The sequence below is a fragment of the Micropterus dolomieu genome, linkage group LG22 (assembly GCF_021292245.1).
Source record: "Micropterus dolomieu isolate WLL.071019.BEF.003 ecotype Adirondacks linkage group LG22, ASM2129224v1, whole genome shotgun sequence".
NCBI lineage: Eukaryota > Metazoa > Chordata > Actinopteri > Centrarchiformes > Centrarchidae > Micropterus > Micropterus dolomieu.
The window spans coordinates 17,390,923-17,404,828 of record NC_060171.1 but is presented as its reverse complement, the minus strand read 5'-3'; the positions used below and the strand labels follow the sequence as shown (position 1 = coordinate 17,404,828).

Here is a 13,906-nt window from a genome sequence, read left to right as displayed (position 1 = left end):
TTAAGACTGAGGCTTGAAGTGTTTTTTTCTACATTCTGATCTATTGTATTTTTCTCTGCCACAGAAAAGTACATTCACTTTGTCGTAACTGCACAGTTTAAGTGTCCTTGAGTCACAATGAATATTTTAAATGCAAAAAATTTAATTATACCCAAGTTATATGTATCTAGATAAGACATACATGCAAAAGCTAACATCTGTTTGCTAGTGCATACAGTATTCATGACAAAAAAATAAAACTATACAGCACAATCCCCACAGTTTCACAGCAGAAACACCATGTCAGTAGGATGTTTTCTGAACTGTGGTAAATCTCAGATTCTGGGTTAATAAACTTAATTGTGTTGGTAACAGAATGTTTCTATTTTTGCCAAGCTCAGACGAGCGTTCACAAATAAACCTTTCATTGCCTCAGACTGCTGACGTCTCTGGTACAGCTTTTCATGTCTATTCTTAACTGGCAGCGTAAGCACGCATGAAAGTCAACAGGCGCATCCTGTCAAAACAACACTTTTATGGACAAATCACATGGCTGGAAGCACATGATAGGCTACTTGTTTAGCAGCAGAGCTCTTGGAATATTTCTAGTATTATTAAAAGAGACATTTTGTTGCAGAAAAATACCTAAATCATTTGGCCAAAAAGCCCCGTATTAAGACTACAGTCCTAAAAACTCAACAACTGAACTTCTAGACTTTAACTGAGGTGGAGCTTGGAAGTTCAAACATGTAATCCAAACTAGCATTATGCTGATATTAATTTGATTAGTTCAGTCTGTTAATGACATTAAATAAACATAGAATTGAGTTTCTTCATAACAAAGCTCCAATAAAATCTTTTTTTGCACATTTGTTCATTCATTTCTGGGTTTCAGATTTGAGTGACACTAGTAAACACTCGCATAACTCTTAATCTTTCCCATCCATTCTAGAATAACTTCAACCTGACCATTTCTATTACTGGGCATATGAACTGTCCACTTTTAAATGGATCAAATTTATTGATTATAGGCACAAAATACTGGCAGCTTTAATAAAATCCACAAATATCTGTATCTACCTATATCAGTTGAATGCTAACCCAAACTAACTATACAAGTATAATTCATACATAATTTCAAATGAATAAAAGGCATACAAGTAATCAGCTTCAGTGTCACTGCACTGAAACTGTTGCTAAATGTCTAGGAATTCATTTAAAGCACATTTTGGGGCCTTTCTTACAGAATTTGTAAGAATATCACCAATACATTCATTTAAAAAAAAGCAAAGCACTTTTCACTACCACTGCACTACTATAGTATGACCTCACTGCAAACATTCCCAGTGCAGAAACAGGGCTGGTGTTCTTTGAGAAAAGTTTACAAAGTGAGTTTACCGTTGGCTAAGTCTGTGTAAACATTCTTATGTGAACAGCTGTTACACAAGCATACAGTACATTTCAGCGAGCTTCCATTCCTTCCTTTGGCTCTCAAGGTAACCTGACTTCCTCAAATGGCAGTTCTGGTTGACTGGGCTCCTTGAATTCTTGCTTATAAATGACCTGTTTTAAAGTGAACACCAGTTAAGATCCTTTTTAGGAAGCTACAAAAGCATAAAACATTCTCTATCAGAGGAAAATGTGTTATCACAAATTGAACATTACATCAGCTCTTTTAAAAAAGATCCTAATCAAAAGGGTTCATCATATTAAAAACAAGTGTTTGAGCGGTTGACCAACATTTCTTCTTTTATCATCACTCTCCCTGATTATTAAGTGCTTCCATCTTGTGGCCCAACCAGTGACTCACAAGAGCGATTCATTCGGCAGCTCTTCATGCTGTTGACATGCTGGGTATAATACAACACAACCTTAATGGAGCCCTACTATACCATAAACTGAGAATATTAATTCATGGAGTCTCATGACCAATTTTGAAAACAGAAAAATGTGTTCTGAATCCTTAATCCATAACAACACTGGAAGGACTGTGGCAGATTAAAATGTAAGGAATATAAAAGAGACAACAGATGGACATGACAGGATCTCCATGAACAGTTGGCTTACACCAGCAGAAAGGAGATTGACAAAAGAAAAGGGTCTCATTATTTTGAAGGTTGCCATAGAAATCAAATTTTTTTGAAAAGGTAAAACACACCAGTAAAACAACCCACTAAAGTGCTCAAAATAGAAAAAGTTCATTCCAATTACTGAGAATTAAGTTAACTCAAGTTTCATAAAAGTACATTAACAAGAAAACTGTTTGTACAGAGTCTGCTCAGTCAAGAAAGTGGCTTCCCTGGAGACCTCCCTTTCAGCTATTTGCTCTGGAGCGCCTTTTGTGGTCTCCTCTCTACATCGCAGGTCCCAGTGTGGAGCCGGAGCGCCCCCTGTCTGTGCAATGTGCTCAGGGTCCTGAACTCCAAAGGCATGGTGTGGGGACTCGAGCTGGAAGTGTACTCGTACTTCAGAGTATCGTAGTAGTGGTATTTGACTGGTTTGCCCTGCGGGTCAAGTGGGAAGGGCCAGAAGCCGTAAAGATGGATCTCTTCACAGAAGCGAGTGGCCATCGTGTACATGAGGAGCCCAGTGGTCGGACGCTTGATGTGGACATTGTTGGTTAGCCAATACCTGTTGACAAAGACATACAGTGAGGTGATTAGCTGATTCAATAACTGTCTTCTAGCCTAGAAACAGCAAAAAGGAAGAACATGTTCAAAATCCCCAAAGTGCCCTTCACTAAAACCTTTCTCCCCTGGATTTTCATATTAAGTCAGATATGCCGTATGCTGGAGCACAGAGTGGAGCTGAATCCTAAGAAGACACAAGCACAAATTTTGAGCTTGCCAGAAATGTTCACTCTGTTGTAGACTACCAAACTACCCCTTCAGGAGCTCTCTGCTCTCAGAAAATCAATAAGTGACCTTTTTTTTATTTGCTCAGTGGATGCACTGATGCACAAATCTCCCTCTCAACAAATCATTTAGTCTACTAGTCCGGAAATCATATATAGTTTAACTCATGTTCAAGCAACTGGTTCGATAATTGATAGTCAAGATTCATCTTCTAGTCTAATCTAGCGCTATTTTCCTGCAGCCATCTGCAAGGGTAACAAATAATTTCTAGATCAATAATTTGTCTAGTTTCAAGACAAAAACACTTCTGAAATAATTTAAAAGACACGGACAAAATGGATTTCTCTCATCACATTGGCAGAGTGTTTACTGTATGTTTGTTAGAACAAATAACTCTTGAAGTCTGAATGCTTGATTAAATTGCTAATTGCTGCACGTTTGTTGAGTACATATGTTCTTTTACTGCACACAACACACATTGGCGCTGCTCGGCACAATTGCATTTTTCTACTTTAGGTGACCTAGGAGCTTCTATGACAGTGAGATGCCACATGCTGTCCTCAGGGGCAGGTGGCCAGACCTTCAAACGCCCCAACTTAATTTTCCTTTCTAGTCACTAGCACACGTCTCCAGCCTCGAGGCTATCACTGCTTCCTCCGGCTGTGCACTCTGTGGTTAGTGTGGAAGGTCATGTTGAGATGCTGAGGTTGTACTATTTAAAGCAGTACATGTGCCATGAAGGGCAAACGGTGGGCTGGTTTGCAGTCGAACCAAGCACTACAGCAGGGGATGATAATTTTAACAAGCAGAAGAGGTGGTCTAATTATCGGTGAAATGGTCTGATTGCATTCGGTTGGAGTGAATATGAACAGATCCTTTGTCCTCTACTGCACACAATGGGGTTTTAAGGGTCAGTCTTGCTGAAAAAAAACACAAGTTCAGGGGAAGCATTTATCAGAGACCACTATAAATTTGTTTTTTTAAGGGCAAAGGCATGCATCTCATCTCCAAGAAAATTTCAGGCTAATTATTTTCTCTTGTAAAACACTGATCTAACAGACAACTTAACTACACAAACCATGGCCCAGTTCTACCCCTTTGCAATACCAAGTGTTAGTTGGGGCATACAAAATGGCATAATTTGGTCACTGACCAGCTGTGGCTGTTAGGCTTTTAACAATGCAGAAAGGATTCGGAGCAGAGCCTGGTTGTGATGAAAGAGAGGCAAGTAAAGCAGAAGAAATTGCAGAGAGGGATTTTTTTTTATAAAAGCCTGAAGGCAGTGGAGACTGTATTTGACAGATTTGCAAAAAGCATTCCTCAAAAAAATCCATGACCAGCTTTAAAATAAAGTAACACAAATAATAAGGATTAATGAAATCTAAGAGTTATGTTAGAACACAGTTTAACAGCATTGCTTATTATTATCTGTGCTATTCCTGAGCCACTGTATCAGCCTGTCAACAACAGTATCTAAATAACACAATTTGGAGCTAACAAATAATATTTTTAACACAATTTAAGCAATTTATCTCATTCATAAAATAATGTTTTCCTTGAAAAGCATTTTCGCACCTTGACATTTTGGGAACCGCGCTTATTTGCTTTTATTTAGAGTTAGATGAGAAGAGCAATAACAGTTAATCCTTCTGCTCAGCACTTCTATGCAGCATCTCTGCAGGTTGCCTGGCAGCCTTACCTTGACAACAAGACTCTGGGAAGTCACTGCACCCGGCTGTTGATCACCAAGAAATAGAAAAAGCACGTAACGCCCCTTAAAAACCACAAATAGTTGTTTTTAGCAGCTCAGGTAAAGGAAATGTCTGTCAATCTGTGGTTCGGTCTGTCCACCACTTTGGTCCAGACTGAAAAATCTTAACAACTATTGGATGAATTGTAATGACATTCATGGTCCCCAGAAGTTGAATCCTACTGACTTGGAAAATCCCTCAACTTTTCCTCTAGCACGATCATGAGGGTGACATTTGCGGTTTTTATTGAAATGTCTCAACTATTGGATGGATTGTCATGATAGTTGGTACAGACGTTCATCATGTCCCTTCCATTTAGAGCAATATTTTAATCTGTGCAGTACTTCAGTTTACAAATACCTGGAAAACAAATGACATTCCCATCTGCCTCAGCTGTACTTTGTACAGAGCTAATCAGGAAATGTAAAATGGTGAATATGGGAAACATACCTGCTAAATATAGCATAGTCATTATGAGCATGTTAACATGCCAATGTTGGCATTTAGCTCAGGTACAGCCTCACAAAGCCACTATGGCTGTAGACTCATGGATTTGTTACACTTCTGCTTGTGTGTGTGTTAAACAAAGATAAGTGAAACACTGTGATAATTAGTCAGCTTTTGAGGTGATGATAGGCATTCACACAATAAATACACTAGTGAGGGGAGGATAACTAGACACAGGTAAACCCAATCAGGTCAGGGCAATAAACTAGCCAATAAAAACTAGCGGGAAACATACAAAGACAGGAAGTGAAGTTACTCATCTCCCTCTCAAGAAAGCAAATAAGCGTATTCCCAAAATGTTTAACTATTTGCTTAGGAGAGACGTCAAAGATGGATCCTAGAACAAAATAAAACATAAAATAGAATGATATGTCTACTTGAACGATGTCATTCATTTTTCACACAGTCGTTTCAGTTAATCAAGACAGAGTTTCTGAGACGACTCGCGGTACACCCTGACTGAAGAGAGATCAGAGTAGCATTCTGCCCCTGGTGATCAGATTTAATGTTCTGTTTATAAATAGCCACCTGGGCTGCAGATTAGAGTTTGCCAACCCCTTGATTATGCTGCTCACAGGTGTTCTTCTGAGACGCAGCACACTAGGAACAGCGGCTGCGAGCCTGAGCTGCATCTTACCCTCTGACAGCGTGGAGAAGGCGAAGGGAGGGGAAGGCGGTGCGTACGTCCACAGTGTGTAGCAGGATGAGACGGAGGGCCCACTCCACGCGCTCCTCTCCGCCCTTGGCCATAAAGGCTGGGATCCACAGCACACTGCCGCTGAGGCTTTGAAGCCGCTGCAAGAAGCGGTCCCTCCACTCCTTGCTGACCAGGTCCTGGAAGGCCCGCTGCACCACTGAAGGGTTCATGGTCACCAAGTTGGTCCGCCAACCCACATCCCGATAGTATTCCTCCACTGGTGCCAGGTTACACCTGCAGGCACAGGTCACTCAATCTCAAATGTAAAGTGATGTCCTGGATAGAAATAGCTTTTAATTATCTGGTTTCTTGGTCTTTTGATCTGGTCCTCTACCAGACACATCTGTAAACATTAAGCAAAGCAATGCAAGTTTTTCAATGGTGTTAAGCCAGCACATCTTCAAACCATGCTTTGTGCAAGTTTTACTAGTATAATAAAGTTCATTGAATGTGTGAATGTGTTTAATTCATATGATACCATTTATATCAATAATCATTTTGATAACTTGAGTGGTACAGATAACTGGACTACAGGTCAAGGAGCAGTGAAGCTGTTCTGGCAGCTCATGGTGGCCCACCAGTTTACAAAGACATTTCGTTTTTGTTTTTTTCCTTTTTAGTTTATCGCCCATCTGTATATGTCCTTGAGCCAATCAAACTATTTGGATTGCAGAAACTTGAAGCAGGAGTGAAATAGAGCAGAAATACAAGTGAAATTCAGCAGAAAAGCGGAGGGTGGCATTTTGTTTATTGAACCTCTGCCTCAAAGTAAATGCCAGAAAACAACAAAGCCAGTAATTATCTTAATGGTTAAGCATTTCTATCCTCTGAAGTGAGGCAGGAGAACACACCAAGAGGGTTTGTTTTTCATAACTTTAAATTTACACACCGGACAGGGATTTTGCGTACTTTTACATATGTACTATGACAGCTAATGTACCTGCTTCAGGAAACAGTTGGTTTAAAGATTACATACAAACTGAAAATCTGACAAATGACTCTAATTTATTCCAATAAATTGCTTGAGTATGCCAAATTATTCCATTACATTGTCACAACGCCGAGCTGAAATCTGTAACAAGTACCCACAACACTGTCAACCTACTTTGTGGAAACCGAGGATGGGGCAGAGAACTATATTTAGCTGATATTATCTCCCTATCTGATGCCTGAAATGCCAGAGCAAATTCCTCATCTTCTCAAAATGCCACATTCCCTGTTGTCTACATTCAGCCAACCATTACCGCCATGCCCCGGCATTATTATCATGCTGCCGGAGTCTAGAAATCATGACCCCTCCTCATCAGCATAACGTCGCAGCACTTTAGAAAAACAAGATTTGCAGACAACAGAAACAATTTCAGAATAAAAAGGGGACATACCAGGATTTTGAGGCCTATTCAGCAATCGATCAATCAGCTCAATGAGGTGCTACTGCAGACAGCTACTTCCTGCTTCTTTCTACAACAACATTAAAGTAAGTGATTTATGAGGGGATGTTTCTCACAGTAGATACCTCCGCATTTAGTGCATATTTTTTTAGATTGTTCCTGGCTCTACACAGAATCCCAACAAGTATACTTTTTCTTTTGCGCATCTTCCATTCTAATATAACCTTAGACAAAATTATTTTCCTCCACTGACAAGTATGAATAGTGATAAATAATGTGCTCAGCAACTCATTTACTTAACACACAAACACATAACAGAAGGCTTCACAAACAGAATTCTCTGCTAAATGAGAGTGGGACACCTGAGAGTGCTGGGATTTCTCTGACAAGCACAATGTGTTTCTGCTGGATGCAAAAGCTCTTTTTAAATGGCCATTTAATGTATAATCATGCATTTAATTGCGCTCAGCCTGGCAGTTTGTTTCAAACTTAAAATCATTAAAAAGCTTTGACAGCTTATTCAAAAGTGCAATTAATATATTTCCAGCTGTGTGAGCATCATCTCTAAGCCTGAATTAAACTGAGCACTCGAAGAAGTGACTATCATTCCAATGTGAATTATACTCTCAGGAAAGTGAGATAAACCTAAAACTGAAACTAATGTGGTAATCCATTTCAATTACAGTCCACTTTAACTTGCATGTTTTTATGATTTATTTCAAATGGGAGACTTCCAACCCTGAAAAATACCTGATAACAAAGTCGTGTGAGTCAATCTCGGGTCCACAGCTGCTGTTCAGCAGGATCCCAGAGTTTCCCACAATAGCACAGCGCCTGTGATGTTGGTTCTTCATGGGAGATACAGTTGGCAAAAGACGGTAGAGATTTTCTGAGATGTTTGTGGTGCTGTGGCGGTCAAAAACATAGTGGATGATATCTCCTGGTTTCAGCGTGCCCTTCAGAATAGAGATGTCTCTCTCTGGATCAAGAAATCTCAGAATGTTCTTCCTGTAAAAAGAGAGAGTATACACTTGTTATAAAAAGACTGCGTAGTCGAGTGTGAAAAATATGCCGGGATGATCGCAGAGAGTGATGATTCTGCCTGATGAGGTTGGAGAGAGTCTTGTTGAAGGTCCAGCTGTTTGACGAGAGCTTGGCAGTGTTATTGTAGCTTGGGCCGAGGCGATCTTTGCTCAATCTTGTCAAGGCAGTTGGATCCATGTGTCCTGCAGCCTTTCTAAATGAGAATAGAAAGGCTTGTTATTGACAGACTGTGATGATCTTTAAAGTGCTGATCAATAAAAAACAAAATCCTTATTATTTGTGAATATCTCCCTCTTTTTTCCCAATTTAAGTTTTTTTCATGTGTGTGGGGTTTCTCCTGTCTGAATCGAGATCTAAGAATAGTGGATGTCATCAGATGACAGTGGTGGAATGTAACATGTAAAAGAATGTAAATGTAAAAGTACATTTACTCAAGTACAAATGTTGAGTATTTTATGCTACTTTATACTTCCACTCCACTACATTTCTGGGGAAATTTTGTACATTTTACTGTACTACACTACACTTTATTAGCTTTAATTACTAATTACATTGTATAGTAAGATTTTACATACAAAGATCAACCAGTGTCAAAGTAGGCATAAAATATAAAGCATTGTTATAAATTAATGTACCAGTATAATAAAGTAGTTAAAACTAGTTCCATCTCAACTAACTACACCAGTTAAATACTATTTACACACGAATGCATCAGAAATACTGATTAAATAATAGAATATTATAATACAACAATCATGGTGGCCGCTTTCTGTATAATGAGTACTTTTAATACTTTAAATACATTTAGCGACAATGTGTACCTTTTTTACAGTTTGACAGACTTTTACTTGTAATAGAGTATTTTTCCACACATAGTGGTACTGCTACTCTAGTAAAACATCTGAATACTTCCTCCACCAATAGTAGCAGATGTTTTTGTTATCACATGGATACCGCCACATTGATGGGTATTTATAGCAGCTGCCTTCTTGCTGTAAAAAGTAATGAGACACTCACTGTGAATGACTCACTGGGTTATTGAGCCTGCAAAGGAATCAAATGAATTCCAACTGAAAATTATATACAGAAAGACCCACTGGTGGTCTAGAACTATATGTATGTATATATGTATGTATGTATGTATATGTATTTGTGTGTGTGTGTGTGTGTATATATATATGATGTGTGTGTCTGTGTGTGTGTAAATCAACTTTTATTGTCAGATACAATTATACATAGCACAATGCATTAAACCCATCCTAATTAAGAGCAGTGGGCAGCCACTGTGCAGCAGCTGTGGAGCAGTTAGGGGTTCAGGGCCTTGCTCAAGGGCACCTTCGGCAGTACCCAGGAGGTGAACTGGGAACCTCTCCAGCTCCTAGTTCACACTCCGTATGACTGGTCCGTGCCGGAATCGAATTGGTGATTGTCAAGCTAAGCCATATATGTATATATATGTGTGTGTGTGTGTGGGGGGAGATAATTGGATTTCAGACCTGTGCGGTTTAGGGATGAGCCGGTGCAAGTTCATCTTCTTTGAATGCCCAGTATTTCTAGAAAAGAAAACGGTTTTAGATTGAATTATGAATCACATTCTGCTGCCTGAAGTCTGGGTTGATAATGGACTGACGCTTCAAATCCTACTGTAATCATATCAAGTAGCAATAATGCAAGCACTGTATTCAATACCAGGCGTACTGTATGTCTATCTTTCAAGACAGAATAAAGGTGAAAAGCAAGCATCAAGGTATTTTTAGAGCAATCCACTGTGGGCCCATTTGCTGATGTAATGAGGAGAAATGTGGCCTTAATGGAGCCCCATTATGCTAGAAGGTTTTTCTTTTCACAGGGGTGTTGAATATGCCAGCTAAGATGCATTTACAGCAAACATTTTATATTAAGCATTCAGATATTTAAGCATCCCTGTATTTTGTGACCTTGGTCATCTTTGATAAAATCGTGACAAGCTGGCAGCGGCTGTGCAAAAGAATGAGTGAAAAAAAAGAGCTGGTTTGACAGACAGGTGGGTCGTTCTCACTCATTTTACTATCCTACTGGCTTTAAATATATTGTTTTAATTGTATTAAGCGGTATTTATGCAGAAGTTGAATTGGTTCTGGTTCTTCTCCCACGCGAATCACAAACCAATATGACCTCATTACGATGTGAGCCACAGCCGGGTAATTGCATTCAAAACAAAATGTTCTTGCTGAAAGGGAAATGTGAGAATCCCCAAAGCTTCACGGGGGGGTTGTAAAAAAAGTAGTTTATTTTTGTTGCTATTAAGGTAACACAGTATCTTTATAGCTGTGATGGTAATGATAAGAGCCAGAGGAGGATGTTGCACTGTTGTGGACTGGTTGGATTTTCATGTGACAGGAGTAGCCTACTACTGATGCTATATTCAGAATGTATTTTCTTGCAGGTCAAACGCAAGTAGGGCATGTGTGCGACTTGGAAGATTTCTGCTGCACTGCTCAACATTTCAAAGTCTGAAAAACGAAAAAGAGGAAAGCCTCTTTATGTTTCCTATCGTCCCACCCCCCTTCCACTCCCTCTCCCACTCCCTCTCTCACTCCCTCTCTGTCTCATACACACTCCCTACTCTCTCTTATAGTGTAAATGTAGCCTATCCTATCCCGTATGCAGGCTGCTGCAAGACAAATACCCTAATCCTTGGAGACCCCCGGGCAGGCTTGCTCTCGGGAACAGCTGCTGCTGCTGCACCCAAGTGTTACAAACGTAGAAACAAACCACACATACTCCACATTCAACTCCAAACTTCAGTTAAATTCAAATAAACTCATTTATTTCACTCATTTATCCCCCTGCCCTCCTTCCACCACTTAACAAATTCAATTATGTGATGAGGAAATACAGCTGCTGGACAAGAAAACAATGGACTGCACTAACACATACACACAAACACCATGCATGATTTTAAACGGTGGGCTACTTACGCGATTTCTTCTTCCACTTCTGCAATATCATCTATTATCAGAACCACAACCAGCAGCGTTACAAAGCCGAACAACAGCGTGCGGAATACAAGCGGCATGGCTGAGGGGGAGGCTGCAGCCGGGAGTCCCTCCTTTCAGCAAACACTGTGTTACATTAACCTTCTTGTGTTTTCCATTTATAAATCGGGTATCCGATCTGTCATCTCTCCTATTGTTCTTATCGCCGGAGTCAGACACTCCCCGGCCAGCTGCGGTCCTTTTTTCCCTTTCAGATGATGATCGCCTCGGGTCTGTTTCCCGACGGGGCGATGCTGCTGCCGTATCCACTGTTCCCTCTATTCCCCAGTCAAACTTTGAAAGCGTGCACCTCCGGAGCTTGCCATGGGAGCAGCAAGATGTAGACCACATGCAGTCTTAAAGGCGCAGGGGCCAGCACTCCATATTGACCCCATCCGGTTTGATTTCACTCTCTAGTTGTTGCTGGCTCGCTAACAGGAGGTGTGAGACCGCAGTGTGCGCAGACAGCTAGACAGGTGTGTGTGTGTGTGTGTGTGTGTGTGTGTGTGTGTGTGTGTGTGTGTAGGCAGGTTTGCACCAAGTAGACGCCAAACACAGGGAGTGCAGTTTTGTCAACTGTTTTAAATGATAGTCTAAATAAAATAACAATTAAAAAAAAAAACAAATAGAGGTCAAAGCATGGAGCTCATGTGGCCACCAAACACAGTGAGTGAGCCCCAGTTGATCAGACTCCCACTGGGGTCAAAGGGGGCATCTTTTTATATCTCTGGTCACCAGTGGTGGAAGGTAAGAAGTAGGCCTACTGTACTCATTACAAATATGATGTTTTGTACTTCTGTTAAGCTACATTACAAAGGGAAATATTGAACCTTTTATGCTACTACATTTGTCTGACAGCTGTAGATACCAGTTATTTTTCAGATTAGGATTTTATGTAACAAGTGATGAGTTTATTGTTCAAGATAAGACTAGTATAGTTATGTTTGTTTTGCTTGTAAACCCACATAAACCCACAGTTGGACTCCCTTGTCATATTTTAGATGTCTTTGACTGGTTAGCAGTGCCACAAGACTGATATCCCCTCTTCTCAGACAGTTTCCTTCTAAAGAACTCTTCAAGACCCCCTGGGGTAAAGTGATCCACTATGTCACAAAAGAGCAACAATTTGAGGAAAGTCAGAAGAATATAATAGAAATTTGTGTAGGATAACTTTGTTTTCTCTTCTTTCCAACCCTATGAATAATTTTACACCCCCTCAGATTCATCTTGTTATGGGTGTTTTCCTGATGTTAAGGATCTAAATACTACTTCCAGTGCTGATGCAGTGTAATCCTGCAGCTACAAACACCATGCTGCAGGAGGCTGGAGAGGTTTAAGGTTTTTGGAGTAGATGAAAGGGAAGGATGAGATCAAAGTAACATGAATTTCTTTCTTTTCATTTTGGGGTAAGATATATTCCCACTAAGTAACGAATGTTGGGCACTGCTAGCATTTAAAAAAAAAAGTTTCTGAAGCGTACATTTCTTGGTTCTTTTGCATTGCTCGGGGAATTTCAGCTTTTTCTTGTTTAAAATGACAGAACTGCTGATATTGGGAAAAGACATGAAATTCAGACCATATATCTTTGTATTACTGTTGCTACCACCGCCTTTGCTCTGTCTAGAGTTTTTTTTTTCCAAAGCTTGTGTTTATCCTGAAAAAGCCAGCTGGGCATGTTTGCTGCTTCTTGCACTATCCTGCTAAAACGTTCACCTCCATCACATAAATGTCTGAGTTATAAGACAAAGACCGATTTCACTTGCAGCAGCAATTTACCTCAGAGTTCACTAATTGATGCTTAATTAACTAGTGATTATGCATTGAGTAAACACCTGTTAACATTTTAATTATCTATAAGTTAGAAATGTTTGAGCGTGGTGGCCATTTTAATTATAACAGCTACATTAAGTGCACTGAAAGCTATCCGTGTGATTAACTACAGTATGTGAGATAATTGTAGCCACATTTTGGTGTTTGCTGTGTCAGCGCTTTACCTCTAAATAACCCAAAGTAAACAGTGAATGTGTAAAATTAGTTTTTACAATATGTCATAGTTAAACTACAGATTGTTTGCATCATCATACTACTTCAGGACTTTCCCTTCATACACATCCACATCCAGTGATGATCCATGAAGATGTCCAGCTTGCTTGTCAGTCCTCATAGCTCTTAGCTACACTGTATCATAGTTTATGTTTTTTTGCTGACTAGCATGGCAGCTGACCACATGGTTAACACATGGTTGGTTGGCATTTGATTGCAAATCAAGCATTAATTAGTCAGAGCAAATGTAAAGTGGTGGCTCTGTCTGTTTGAAATTGAATGCATATATTATTGTACTGCAGAGACATGGATAAAAAGCTAATTTACATAAAGTGAAAAGGGCAGCTGGAGCTTGAGAGTGCACATGAAATGACAAGACGTATAATCAAATTTACCATGGTAATAGTATCTAATACTGTCTAATGCTGATTCTGTATTAAAGCTATATATTCTGCATTTATAGACACTTAAGTGATTGGATGCTAAACATCTATTGTAAAATCTCACATTTGCATTCGTCTTCAACAGTTTGTGATCTTATTGTTGAAACACCAAGCATGGAAATTGAAATGTCAGCAGGCTGAACTCACTCCACTAGATTAATATTCACTGAAACATATAT

General features: G+C 39.7%; 1 protein-coding gene across 1 annotated transcript; it reads right to left on the bottom strand.

The window, feature by feature from the left end:
• Nucleotides 1-621: 621 nt before the first annotated feature.
• Nucleotides 622-11,455, bottom strand: st8sia2 (ST8 alpha-N-acetyl-neuraminide alpha-2,8-sialyltransferase 2). Its single transcript, XM_046037949.1, has 6 exons — nucleotides 11,185-11,455; nucleotides 9,721-9,777; nucleotides 8,283-8,417; nucleotides 7,931-8,188; nucleotides 5,730-6,023; nucleotides 622-2,610 (listed from the first exon to the last, which is right to left on the bottom strand). The coding sequence occupies exons 1-6, from the start codon at nucleotides 11,280-11,282 to the stop codon at nucleotides 2,298-2,300; spliced, it is 1,155 nt and encodes a 384-aa protein (XP_045893905.1). The 5' UTR covers nucleotides 11,283-11,455; the 3' UTR covers nucleotides 622-2,297.
• Nucleotides 11,456-13,906: the final 2,451 nt, after the last annotated feature.